The sequence below is a fragment of the Neoarius graeffei genome, chromosome 15 (assembly GCF_027579695.1).
Source record: "Neoarius graeffei isolate fNeoGra1 chromosome 15, fNeoGra1.pri, whole genome shotgun sequence".
Taxonomy (NCBI): domain Eukaryota; kingdom Metazoa; phylum Chordata; class Actinopteri; order Siluriformes; family Ariidae; genus Neoarius; species Neoarius graeffei.
Genome location: NC_083583.1, coordinates 66,013,616 through 66,027,370, shown reverse-complemented (window position 1 = coordinate 66,027,370; position 13,755 = coordinate 66,013,616). Strand labels below are relative to the sequence as shown.

Sequence of the window (13,755 nt, the reverse complement as noted above, 5' to 3'; positions counted from 1 at the left end):
CCTGCATGAACATGCCTTTAGTGCTGGGGCAAGGGGCATATGTCACTCCTGAAACATAGGGGCATATACACTCCTCCTGAAAAAAAAAAACCCTGCTTATCAACATGAGAAGAGAGCCAAGATGTCACTTCTTGGGTGAACATGCCTTTAGTGCTGGGACAAGGGGCATATGTCACCCAGGTCACAGGTGACTTTGTTGATATAAACACTCGACCTGCACGTACACGTGATGGACATCCAGGTGCTTAAGAGCTGCCTCTGGCAGTCAGCAGAAATGAAATGGAGCCACAGTTTTATGTTCAGTTTTATCATACTGTTCCAACTTTTTCTGATTTGGGGTAGTAGATGGTTTTTGACCCTCAAGATTCAGTGATATTCACTTATCAACTCAAACTTGTAGATGCTGTTACAGTAGACCAGTGATGATTAGATTTGAGCACTTGCAAGTATGTAAAAAATAATTAAAAATAAACATTAAAGACCACAAGTATGTGAAAATACATTTACCTCCCGGTCAATAGGTAAGCTTAGTAACAACCTCGCTAACATTAGTTGAACTGTTTTATTCAGTGACAGCTGGTTGTAATATCGGATGGGATGGCTAAGGATTTCTTGTATCCGTCGATAGTTTGTTGTTCTAATACCTGAATTGGCCCTTATAGGAAAATTTTTTATATTTTAAAAGTTTCAAGGCAATAATGCTCTGCAATCATTGTTTTGCCATTTTACATTTAGCAAGCATTATAAACAGATTCAAATCAATTTATACAATAGTAGACACTCACAAAGATCTCATCTCATTATCTCTAGCCGCTTTATCCTGTTCTACAGGGTCGCAGGCAAGCTGGAGCCTATCCCAGCTGACTACGGGCGAAAGGTGGGGTACACCCTGGACAAGTCGCCAGGTCATCACAGGACACTCACAAAGATGCTTTACAGAAATTTGGATGTAGATTTATGTTTAAATTCCTAATGAGCAAACCAGAGGCAACAGCAGCAAGAAAGAAACCTTGAGAATGGAATCCACTGGTCGAGCTTGTTTATGCACATAACTTCCAAACAGCAAGGTATTACAATAACCCAACCTCAAGGTGATAAAACATGAACTAGATTTTCTGCCATGTTTCTACAAATATATAAAGATGATCAAAAAATAATGTACCATGCTCATGTTCATCGCATATGTGCCTTCTTAGTCAGTGCCGATGGGGTAAAGCAGGTATAAAAAAAATTAGCCCAGTTGGAGCCCAAAAAACTTGGGGGTGTTTATCCACAAATTGAATAACTATTGGAGTGGGTCAAGACAGTGCTTCACCCTTAAATACAGTGTTTCTGCATAATTCTAGCTATTTTGTAACTTTTCTTTACCTTCTGTTGTTTGCTCAGATTGAGCTAACCATGCAAGAGGCAGTGAAGTGTCTGAATGTTCTCGAGGAGTTAAGCCCATCCAAAGAGGCCTATAGCAAACTGTGCCTGCTGTTGACACTCCCTCAGCTCACACACCATGTTGAGTTCAAGGACTGGAACCCGAGTACAGCACGTGTACGCTGCTTTGAGGAGGCAGGCTCTTTGGTGGCAGAGTTCATTCCAGCTGACCGCAAGCTCAGTGAGGCCGGCTTTCGGGCCGGCTCAGACCGCCTCTTCCAACTGCTGGTTAAGGGTGTGCTGTATGAATGTTGTGTGGAGTTCTGCCAAAGCAAGGCAACAGGTGAGGAGATTGGTGAGGCTGAGGTTCTGCTGGGCATTGATGTGCTATGTGGCAGTGGCTGTGATGAACCTGACCTGAGCCTGATCTCTTGGCTGCGTAACCTTGCGCCTGCCACCTTTACGTGTGCCTTTGAGCAGAAGATGCTCAATGTCCATGTGGACCAGCTGGTAAAACCAACACGGGCAGGCCACACTGATCTGCTTGCACCACTCTTTGCCAAGTTTTCACCTTCCCCAGTCTCACCACTAAGACGCCCTCAGTCAGCTGAAGCATACTTATCACGTTCCCTCAACCCAGCACTAGATGGTCTGTCCCATGGCCTGGCAGGAAGGGAGAGGAAAATCACAGAGGGTGATGGAAAAGATACTGCTCCAATGTCACACTCTTTTGCTAGCTTTGGCTTAAATAGCAGCCACAATGTAGCAGACAATAACATCTTAATGGAGACACCAGACAGGTATGAAGCATTGTTGAATTCAGTTAGTTTGTATTAGTTGTGGTTTTTTTTTTTTTTTTGTATTCCTGTATGCTGCCTTATAATTATTACCTGTATGATTTGTGCTAATAGACGTAATATTGAAGATTTGTCCAAACAAAATATAATTAGTCATGTGAAATGCATATAAAACCTTGGTCTTCTAGCTTTACTAGTTCATACTGGTTAAAGGAATGTGGACTTTACATTCTGACCTTTCTATTCTGGCCTATTGTTGCTCTCCTTGAATGCTTTGTGAATTATTAATGCGATGATCCCTTTTCATTGCTCTATGCTGACTGTTTTTCTCCAGCAGTTCTAGGTCACACGCACAAAAAGAGAAAATGAACACTTCAGTAGAGCCTAACGCACTCTGTGCCACTCAGCCCCTCGAAAAGGTTGGAGAACTTCCTGGTTCAGTTAAGATGACCGAGGTAATATGTCTGATCCTTTCAAAACAAGCCAAATTGCTTAACATTTGCTATATTGGCACTACAGTCTTTAAGGATTTGGGCATTTCCAATTTTTATAGAATTGGATTGCTTATTGAGGATCAACATGCTTCTGTGCTTTTCTTCTGTTATATAATGATATTTCTGAAACTTTATTTAGTAAAGTTGGAGGTTAAGGTTTGAAATTGTTTCAAAGACAAACACCAGTGCTTTTTGGAAGGCAGTATGTTTGTCTCTCTACACTAACTATATACAGTATATGTGTGTCCTCACACTTATAGGAACAGCTGCAGGAGTTTCAGCGTCACCGACTGCGTGTGCAGCATCATTTGGAGCAGAAGCAGCAGCATATGCAGCTCTACCAGCAGATGTTGCTAGAGGGAGGAGTGCAGCAACCTAGTCAGGCCTCAAGTGCCAGCCAGCACAACCTCACACAGACCTTCCTCAACAGGTCAGACCCAAACACTAACACGCATGTGCTAACACGTATATGAACAAGACAGATGCTAAGTGGTGAATAGAGCCAACATATGTTGTATTTCTGGTGAATAAAGAGTGAGCAGATGTTGTGTTAGTAGGGTGTCCCATTAGCTGCTTAAACAGATTGTAAAATATGTTTGAATATAACCAAGTCAGACGGAGGGAATTTTGCCTGTGGGGATGAACAACTGTGCTTTTGAATGGTGGTTGCTTTTAAGTTAAGATGTTTAAACATAAAATTCATTTCATAATGGAAACTCGGTGTAGTCCATTGCAAGTACAGTTCTTGAACTAAAGACAATGTAATCAAAACAGTACAGCCTATATTTATCTAATTCCGGCTCCAGGCAGAAGAAGTGTGCATCAACAGGTAAAATGGTCACCTCCTTGCTCCAATTCAATGAAGACAATGAGCTAAAGCAAGAATTAATGGCTCTGAAGCAGTAGCTTAAGGTGGAGTGGATGGAATACTGGGAGGCAGAGCTGGGGTTAATCATCAGAAAGAAATTCCTTTGCACATTATTTGTATTCATTCCCATTAACTATAGAAACTGGTGAAAATCCTTCAATTAGACTTTGAGGGATGGTAACTAAATCTGAAGACTTACAGTAGATTTGCTAGAATGGGATTCTTCTTAAGGGATCATATATGAAGTTTTAAAAAAGTTGGAGGGGAGATGGCGAGGCACCACATTAACAGCAAGCTGCATAGATGCTGGATTAGATGATCATCTAGTTAAACCACAAAATAATATGTTTAAATAGTAGTGACACTACCTACAATTTGCTATAGTATGTGGATTGGGATGTGCTCCAAGTATTGGAGCTTTAGTAATTAGGAACAAGTAATTGCATGCTGCTGCTATCATCTCCTCAATATTACTTTTTAAGATGAGATTACTACAGCTCAATCTGTAGTAATACCTTCTTTAGTGTTCTGCCTGATGGCAGGTCTGCTCTGATGGCTTCAGCCATCATTCTAGGGAAGAATTACAGTAGTGGTTTCCCGTTGCCTTCTACCGGATTACTATAGAAGTTTTCTCCTCTCAACCATTCATACACATTCACACCTATGGACAATTTAGAGTAGCCAGTAACAACATGTCTCTGGAGAACATGCAAACTCCATACAGAAAGACCCCTGTCGACCACTAGGTTTGAACCCAGAGCGTTCTTGCTGTGAGGCGGCAGTGCTAACCACTATACCACCGTGCCGCCTGTAGTAATATGTACGTCATTTAATTAGTATAAATTAATATAAATTGGTAAATTGCTGGGCTTACTAGCATGCAAATACACTGACCACTTTAATTGGAACAGCTGTATACCTGCTCATTCATGCAATCATGGCAGCAGCGCAATGCATAAAATCATGCAGGCACAGGTCAAGAGCTTCAGTTAATTTTAAAATTAAAAATCAGAAGCTCTCTGGGACTTTGAACATCTGCTTTAACTCTTTACCCCCTGAGAGATTACTGAGACGCATGTAATCTCTTCCCCAAGGGCACTTTTAGGGGGTAAAGGGTTTTAACTACTGACCTCCTGGGATTTTCATACACCACAATCTCTATGGTGTGAAAAACCATAACATTCAATGCGGCAGTTCTACAGGTGGAAATGCTCTTCTGATGAGAGATCAAAGGAGAATGGCCAGACTGGCTATAGTAACTCACATAACCACAATTTTCAACCATGATGAGCAGAAAAGCATTTCGGAGCACAGAACATGTTGACCCTTGTTACAGTTTTGTTACAACATCAGAAGACATCACAATTTGGTTCAGTAAGTCAAGTTAGTTTGATTAATCATCCTTTCTTGCAGCTGAATAGCTGAATTACGAAGGACTCAGCAAAACATGGCCGGGTCGAAGGCATACAAAAGTGCCGCTGGCAGCTGCCATACTACTCACGTCTGACCATGGATCACAGCTCAGATAGTCACACCTATGGGCAGGAATCGAAAGGTACTGTGGGCACAGGCTCATGAAAACTGGATAAAGACCAAATGAAGTTTTTCCAATTTTCAGCTGTTCAGGTTCGGTGAGCCTGTCCCCACTGTACCCTGTATTTCATTTTCTTGGCTGACAGGAGCATAATCCAAGGTGTAAAGTAGCCAGAGAGTGTAAATAGAAAATAAAATGCAATTGCAGTTGCAGGAAACCACTACCAATTCGCAGACCTATGGTGAATGTGTAGCATATGTGTGACCTGAACAGTAAAATAGCGACTGTATATCTAAGTCATAATATAATATTGCATGAAATTCTTTAGCTAAAAAATTACTGCAAGATCCTGAACATTAATCTTAAACATCGACCATCTGCGATTTGCTTTCTTTTGCTGCTGCAGCTAAGTTACTTTTATCATTTTTATTCTGTCAATATTTTTTAAAAATCTCATCTCGTTTTCTTCCACTTATCCGGGGCCAGGTCACGGAGGCAGCAGTCTGAGCATGGAAGCCCAAACTTCCCTCTCCCCCGACACCTCGGCCAGCTCCTCGGGAAGAACACCAAGGCGTTCCCAGGCCAGCTGAGAGACATAGTCCCTCCAGCGTGTCCTGGGTCTTCCCCAGGGCCTCATCCTGGGGGGACATGCCTGGAACACCTCCCCACGGAGGCGTCCAGGAGGCATCCGAAAGAGATGCCCGAGCCACCTCAGTTGATTCCTCTTGATGTGGAGGAGCGGCAGCTCTACTCCGAGCTCCTCCCGAGTGACTGTGCTTCTCACCCTATCTCTAAGGCAGCGCCCAGCCACCCTGCAAAAGAAACTCATTTCGGCCGCTTGTATCCGCGATCTTGTTCTTTCGGTCATTACCCAAAGCTCATGACCATAGGTGAGAGTCGGAACATAGATTGACCGGTAAATCGAGAGCTTCACCATTTGGCTCAGCTCCTTCTTCACAACGACGGACCAGTAAAGCGACCGCATCACTGCGGAGGCTGCACCGATCCGCCTGTCGATCTCACGCTCCATCCTTCCCTCACTTGTGAACAAGATCCTGAGATACTTAAACTCCTCCACTTGAAGCAGGACTTCTCCACCAACCTGAAGTGGGCAAGCCACCCTTTTCTGGTCGAGAACCATGGCCTCGGACTTGGAGGTGCTGATTCTCATCCCAGCCGCTTCACACTCGACTGCAAACTGCCCCAGTGCATGCTGAAGGTCCTGGTTTGAAGAAGCCAACAGGACAACATCATCCGCAAAAAGCAGAGATGAAATCCTGTGGTTCCCAAACAGGATTCCGTCCAGCCCCTGGCTGCACCTAGAAATTCTGTCCATAAAAATTATGAACAGAACCGGTGACAAAGGGCAGCCCTGCCGGAGTCCAACATGCACTGGGAACAGGTCTGACTTACTGCTGGCAATGCGAACCAGACTCCTGCTCCATTCGTACAGGGACCGGACAGCCCTTAGCAAAGAGCCCTGAACCCCATACTCCCAAAGCACCCCCCACAGGATACCACGAGGGACACGGTCAAATGCCTTCTCCAGATCCACAAAGCACATGTGGACTGGTTGGGCGAACTCCCATGAACCCTCGAGCACCCTATGAAGGGTATAGAGCTGGTCCAGTGTTCCATGACCAGGACAAAAACCATATTGTTCCTCCTGGATCCGAGGTTCGACTATTGGCCGAATTCTCCTCTCCAGCACCCTGGAGTAAACCTTCCCGGGGAGGGTGAGAAGTGTGATTCTGCTATAATTGGAGCACATTCTCTGGTCCCCTTTCTTAAAAAGAGGGACCACCACCCTGGTCTGCCACTCCAAAGGCACTGTCCCCAACCGCCACACGATGTTGCAGAGGCGTGTCAGCCAAGACAGCCCCACAACATCCAGAGACTTGAGATACTCAGGGCGGATTTCATCCACCCCCAGTGCCTTGCCACCGAGGAGCTTGCAAACCACCTCAGTGACTTTGGCTTGTGTAATGGACGAGTCCACCTCTGAGTCATCAGCCTCCGCTTCCTCAATGGAAGACGTGACTGTGGGATTGAGGAAATCCTCGAAGTATTCCTTCCACCGCCTGACAATATCCCCAGTCGAGGTCAACAGCTCCCCACCTGCACTGTAAACAGTGTTGGCAGAGTACTGCTTCCCCCTCCTGAGGTGCCAGACGGTTTGCCAGAATTTCCTCGAGGCTGACCGATAGTCCTCCTCCATGGCCTCACCGAACTCCTCCCAGTTCCGAGTTTTTGCCTGCGCAAATGCCCAAGCTGCAGTACGCCTGACCTGCCGATACCAGTCAGCTGCCTCAGGAGTCCCGGAGACCAACATGGCCCGATAGGACTCCTCCTTCAGTTTGACAGCATCCCTTACTTCCGTTGTCCACCACCGGGTTTGGGGATTGCCGCCACGACAGGCACCAGAGACCTTGCGGCCACAGCTCCGAACAGCCGCATCGACAATGGAGGAAGAGAACATGGTCCACTCAGACTCAATGTCCCCCGCCTCCCTCGGAAGCTGGGAGAAACACTCCCGGAGGTGGGATTTAAAGACCTCCCCGACAGAGTGCTCGGCCAGACGTTCCCAGCAGACCCTAACCATACGTTTGGGCCTGCCAGGTCTGTCCGGCTTCCTCCTCTGCCAGCGGATCCAACACACCACCATGGTGATCAGTTGACAGCTCAGCCCCTCTCTTCACCCGAGTGTCCAAGACATAGGGCCGGAGATCAGATGAAACGACAACAAAGTCTATCATCGACCTCCGACCTAAGGTGTCCTGGTGCCACGTGCACTTATGGACACCCCTATGCTTGAACATGGTGTTTGTTATGGACAAACCATGACTAGCACAGAAGTCCAATAACAAAGCACCACTTGGGTTCAGATCGGGGAGGCCATTCCTCCCAATCACGCCCCTCCAGGTGTCACTGTCGTCGCCCACATGAGCGTTAAAGTCCCCCAGTAGAACAATGGAGTCCCCAGTCTGAGCACCTCTCGGTACCTCTCCCAGGGACTCCAAGAAGGCTGGATACTCTACTGCTATTCGGCCCGTAGGCACAAACAACAGCAAGAGCCCTCTCCCCGACCTGAAGGCGCAGAGAGGCGACCCTCTCGTTCACTGGGGTAAACTCCAACACATGGTGGCTGAGCTGGGGAGCTATAAGCAAGCCCACACCAGCCCGCTGCCGCTCACCGTGGGCGATTCCAGAGAAGTGGAGAGTCCAGCCCCTCTCGAGGAGCTGGGTTCCGGAGCCCAAGCTGTGCGTGGAGGTGAGCCCGACTATCTCTAGCCGGTACCTCTCAACCTCCTGCACAAGCTCAGGCTCTTTACCCCCCCAGCAAAGTGACATTCCATGTCCCAACAGCTAGCCGCTGTGTTCAGGGATCAGGTCGTTGAGGCCCCTGCCTTTCACTGCCGCCCATTCCACACTGCACCGGCCCCCTACGGCTACCTCTGTGGGTGGTGAACCCACAGGAGGTCGGGCCCACGTCACTGCTTTGGGCTGAGCCCGGCCAGGCCCCATGGGCAAAGGCCCGGCCACCAGGTGCTCGCATACGAGCCCCAACCGCGGGCCTGGCTCCAGGGTGGGGCTCTGGCTGCGCCATACCGGGCAACGTCACGGTCCTTGATTTATTTATTTTTTTTAATTTCCATAAGGGGTTTTGGTGAACTGCTCTTGGTCTGGCCTGTCACCTAGGACCTGTCTGCCTTGGGAAACCCTAAGAGGGGCGTAATGCCCCCGACAACATAGCTCCTAGGATCATTCAAGCACACAAACCCCTCCACCACAATAAGCTGGCAGTTCTAGGAGGGGTATTTTTTTTTAAATAATTTTAAAAACGTTCTTTTCTGCAAGCCATAATTTATCACATTTTTCAAAGATCAACTAACTTTTGAACTGCCTTTAAATGTGTACACACTCCTGATTCAACCTCCTTTGGGGTTGAGTTATCTCAATGTGAGTTAGCCAAATCTCTTTCTTTTGTAACCGCCAAATCTGTACGTCTAGGATTTGCCTATTTCAGCTCAGAATTGATCTGTGTGAATGGCTAACAAATCAACTGACTAGCTCTCCATTATTGGTTGGCTGTGTGAAGCCAGACTTATTTTTAAGGTTTTAGCATGTTGACAAATGACCTATCTGAGATGACATCCAAAGTCCAAAACCTTTTACCAGATCAAGTCTTGCAACTCTGCCCATTAATTAGTATTACAGGTTTGACTTACAGCAGCTCACACCAACAGGTTTTAGTATTTTTATTTATTTATTTATTTATTTATTACATGTTTTTTCATGACTAAATGCTGCTTTAAATCTTAAGAACCTGTGGACACATAGTTAAGACGCATGTAAAAAGTTTTTGATGCAATGCCATAAGAATTGCAAGAGCTAAAAAAAAAAAAAGTTTAGATTATTTGGTTCTATTTGAGTGAACTGTGATATTGCGGACAGATTTAGGTACTGCTTGGACTGTGAGAAATGTGGCACTAAAACCTCTTAAAATGTATATTTTAGTGCTATTTTATTAACTATTAAATAAAGCAGCACGTTATGTTTGAAACCTGTTTCATTGATTATGTATAGATACAGAGCAGTTCTTCATCCTGCTTCCATTTTGCATGCTGTTGGGCTTGTATTTTTACAGGTCCATCCAAAAGTTGGAGGAGCTAAATGTAGGGATGGAAGACTTGGGGGAGAACATGCAAGCCTTGGCCCAACAGTGTAATGGCTCACAGTCTGAAGCGCAGCACACACGTACACCCGAATCCGATGGAACAGGCAAAAGCAAAACTGGTGTGACCAGCAGCACCCCTCAGAGAGGAGATATTCGGGGCATGCCTTCACTAGAGGAGTCTCCAGTGTTGGTCAGCCAGAGGTGAGGGGACTTTTAATCATCTAAGCATCTATGGCCTCTGGAAACACCTTAAACATAATATTTGGTATCATTATGAAATTATAATCCTAATTATTCTATCCACATTCACTGGATATGAGCAATCGTGCGCTCTGATTGGCTACTCTACTACTAGGATATATACTAGGCTCATATACCATGAATAGAGAAAAACAAAACGGCAGCGCGTGTTGCTGAATCAACTGAGGATGAAATAAAAACTCTACTCGAAAACAAAACCCCAAAAAGGCAACAAAATATGGAATTAAAGTGTTTGTTAAGAACGTATCTTTTTTTAATTTTTCTATTATTATTATCTCATCTCATCTCTAGACGCTTTATCCTGTTCTACAGGGTCGCAGGCAAGCTGGAGCCTATCCCAGCTGACTACGGGCGAAAGGCAAAGTACACCCTGGACAAGTCACCAGGTCATCACAGGGCTGACACATAGACACAGACAACCATTCACACTCACATTCACACCTACGGTCAATTTAGAGTCACCAGTTAACCTAATCTGCATGTCTTTGGACTGTGGGGGAAACCGGAGCACCCGGAGGAAACCCACGTGGACATGGGGAAAACATGCAAACTCCACACAGAAAGGCCCTCGCCGGCCACGGGGCTCGAACCCGGACCTTCTTGCTGTGAGGCGACAGCGCTAACCACTACACCACCGTGCCGCCCCTATTATTATTATTATTATTACATTTTTCACAAATTGCTCCTGTCATTTCATCAGTTTGTTTGCATTCTAAGTGGAAACGATTTTGTCAGATGTTTTGTATAAAGTTTTATCAATTTGTTTTTTGTAAAAAAAAAGATCTCTTTCTCAAAATCCGGTGAATGTGGATAGAATAAAATGGTTATTCCACTCAATCTCGTTGTACATGGATTATAGCCAACTTGGCACTATGTACCTCATCTGCTGTCAGCTCATGTACGACTTGATTTCGTGGAATCACTGTTAATTATAATGTTATATTGTTATAAAATTTCTTCCCTGTGAATTATATGACCTTTGGTGTGATGATAGTGTGTTTCAGGATGACAAGCCCAAGTCCCCATTCATAGCAGTGCACATACTAGAAGACACACAAGCTGTGCGAGCCGTTGCATTTCATCCTTCTGGAACTCTCTATGCTATCGGCTCTAATTCCAAAACCTTGCGTGTGTGCATGTACCCACAGGACCTTAGTGTGAGGTATCAAAATAAGCTAGTTCTCTGTACATTATGGAGCATTTACAAGGACACGGTAATATCCATCTGGACATTGATTTCAATAATAACATGGCAATGACAGGAAACGGACACTAACGCAAGACAAATTGTGATACTTGGGTGTCTATTAAAAATGTTTACCAGAAATTATGTGAACATACAACTACAGTTCAGAGGCAGCAAAGCCACAGCACATTTGTCTTTAGGTACTTGTGATCTTCAAGTTGCATTAGAAATTTGTTACTGTATATTCAGTAAGCAACAGCCCTATTCAAAAATATTCAGTTTATTCAAAAGCACAGTTTAAGTGCTTTATTATTATTATTATTATTATTATTATTATTCAAGGGTGGAATTATACATATGCTGCTTTAAAATATTGTGTATTATCTCACAGTGCAGAAAGTCCAGTGAGGCAGCCTGAAGTCTGTTTCAAACGCAACAAGCACCACAAAGGCTCCATATACTGTGTGGCCTGGAGTCCATGTGGCCAGCTTCTTGCTACAGGCTCCAATGACAAATATGTCAAAGTCCTGCCTTTCAATGCTGAAACCTGCAATGCTACAGGTGAAAATGGCAAAATTCAAGTGTTGTTTCATTATTTTTCACTTGTTATGGAAAGACTAAGGGTGCTTTCACACCTGTTAGTCTGGTTCCTGAGTCCGAATAAGAGTGAACCAGATACTTTAGGCTGGTGTGCTATTTTTGGTTTGTTTTCTCACTGCACATAATTAATAAACCAAAAAAAGTGGAATAAAAAACCCTGGCTGATGAGCATGAAGAGCTGAAAATATATGTGTAACATCCCTTCATTCATTGGTCATTGGAATATGACAAAGGAAAAAAGTAAACAAATCATCATCAAAAATTACCTGAGCACAGAGAACACGGAGCCACACTCAGTATATTGCGAAATAATTACAGAAATAACTAATTTTGTGTATTACATCCATTGTTTCTTTTTTTCTTTTTATATGTTAGTTCCAATCGTGGGGCGGCATGGTGGTGTAGTGGTTAGCGCTGTCACCTCACAGCAAGAAGGTCCTGGGTTCGAGCCCCGTGGCCGGTGAGGGCCTTTCTGTGCGGAGTTTGCATGTTCTCCCCGTGTCTCCCCCGTGACTCTAAATTGACCGTAGGTGTGAATGTGAGTGTGAATGGTTGTCTGTGTCTGTCAGCCCTGTGATGACCTGGCGACTTGTCCAGGGTGTACCCTGCCTTTCGCCCGTAGTCAGCTGGGATAGGCTCCAGCTTGCCTGCGACCCTGTAGAACAGGATAAAGTGGCTAGAGGTAATGAGATGAGTTCCAATCGCACATAACATCACATTTCTGCAGCACTTAGCTCTGTCCTCTGGTTCAGTTTGTGGTTCATAGCTCTTATCAGCAGCTCATATCTACAGAAAAAAAATGTTGCCTGGAACCCAAAATACATGGCATGTTTGGTTCACTTCTTGCATTAGGACTGATTCAAGATTGAATCATTTTCTCACTGCACTCGAGCCGTACTAGATTTTGATTGGAGCCGTACTGAGACCACCTCATGAAGATGGTCTTGCACAAGTTATTTTGGTCCGCACTTAAGCATGGTTGCTGTGTGGCACAAATGAACCACACCAAAGAGGAAAACGCACCAGAATTCAATTCAAATGGAGTAAATACTGCATATGTGAAAGCACTCCAAATAATGTTTTTCCACTTGACAAAAGAGTACAGTTCATAAAATGAACCAAAATCCCAAATATTGTCATTGTTCCCAGTGCAGAATGAGACGTACCAGATTCATGTACCTGTGCTGAACTTGGCTAACCTTTTTATCCAAACACCATGCAGGCTAAGCCAGGACATATGGATAATGCTAAAAATGGTGCAGTCTCTGAGTAGGAACAGACTTTTTTTTTTAATGTGATTTTCCTCGTGGATTTAGGAGAAACAGTTTAATGTTTCAGATTTTGTTTACCACAGTAATGTTTTTTTTCAGCAATATTTAACTTGATTTAACATTTCTGATGCATCATCAACAGTCCAACTAAAAGCATTGTACAACCTATCTAGGAATATGGACCATTTTGTATTTAGCTACAGAAGATTCATGATTTTGTGGTTTTGTTTCACTTTAAGTGAAATTAAGGAGAAAAAATTTTTAAATGTAGAAAAAAGAGTAATTTATGGCTACAACAGCTCAATCAATGAAAAGCAATAAATCCCTGCACTGTTGTGGGGGGGCAGGCACAGATACTCAACACAAATGCAAGTACAGAAAACAGTCCTGATTTTCAGATTTGTTAATATGTCGCACTGCACTGACTAAAGAATTAACTTTACAAACTGCTGCACTGTTTCCATTGTGGACCCTATTCAAAACTGTGCATTTTGTATGCACACAGGGCCAGATCTGGAGTTTAGTATGCATGATGGGACCATTCGTGACCTGGCATTCATGGAGGGTCCAGAGATTGGTGGAGCTATTCTTATTAGTGCTGGAGCAGGTGACTGCAACATCTATACCACTGACTGCCAAAGAGGACTAGGCCTACATGCACTTACTGGACATACAGGTATACACACACGTGCATGTTTACA

General features: G+C 44.4%; 1 protein-coding gene across 1 annotated transcript in view; it reads left to right on the top strand.

The window, feature by feature from the left end:
• The window catches only part of wdr47b (WD repeat domain 47b), a 42,612-nt gene that overhangs the window by 15,268 nt on the left and 13,589 nt on the right, over positions 1–13,755 (top strand). The window contains exons 5-11 of the mRNA XM_060940616.1: positions 1,387–2,165; positions 2,497–2,617; positions 2,917–3,086; positions 9,707–9,937; positions 10,992–11,159; positions 11,575–11,744; positions 13,560–13,730. Coding sequence (XP_060796599.1) covers positions 1,387–2,165; positions 2,497–2,617; positions 2,917–3,086; positions 9,707–9,937; positions 10,992–11,159; positions 11,575–11,744; positions 13,560–13,730 — 1,810 coding nt within the window. The remainder of the gene's footprint in view (positions 1–1,386; positions 2,166–2,496; positions 2,618–2,916; positions 3,087–9,706; positions 9,938–10,991; positions 11,160–11,574; positions 11,745–13,559; positions 13,731–13,755) is intronic.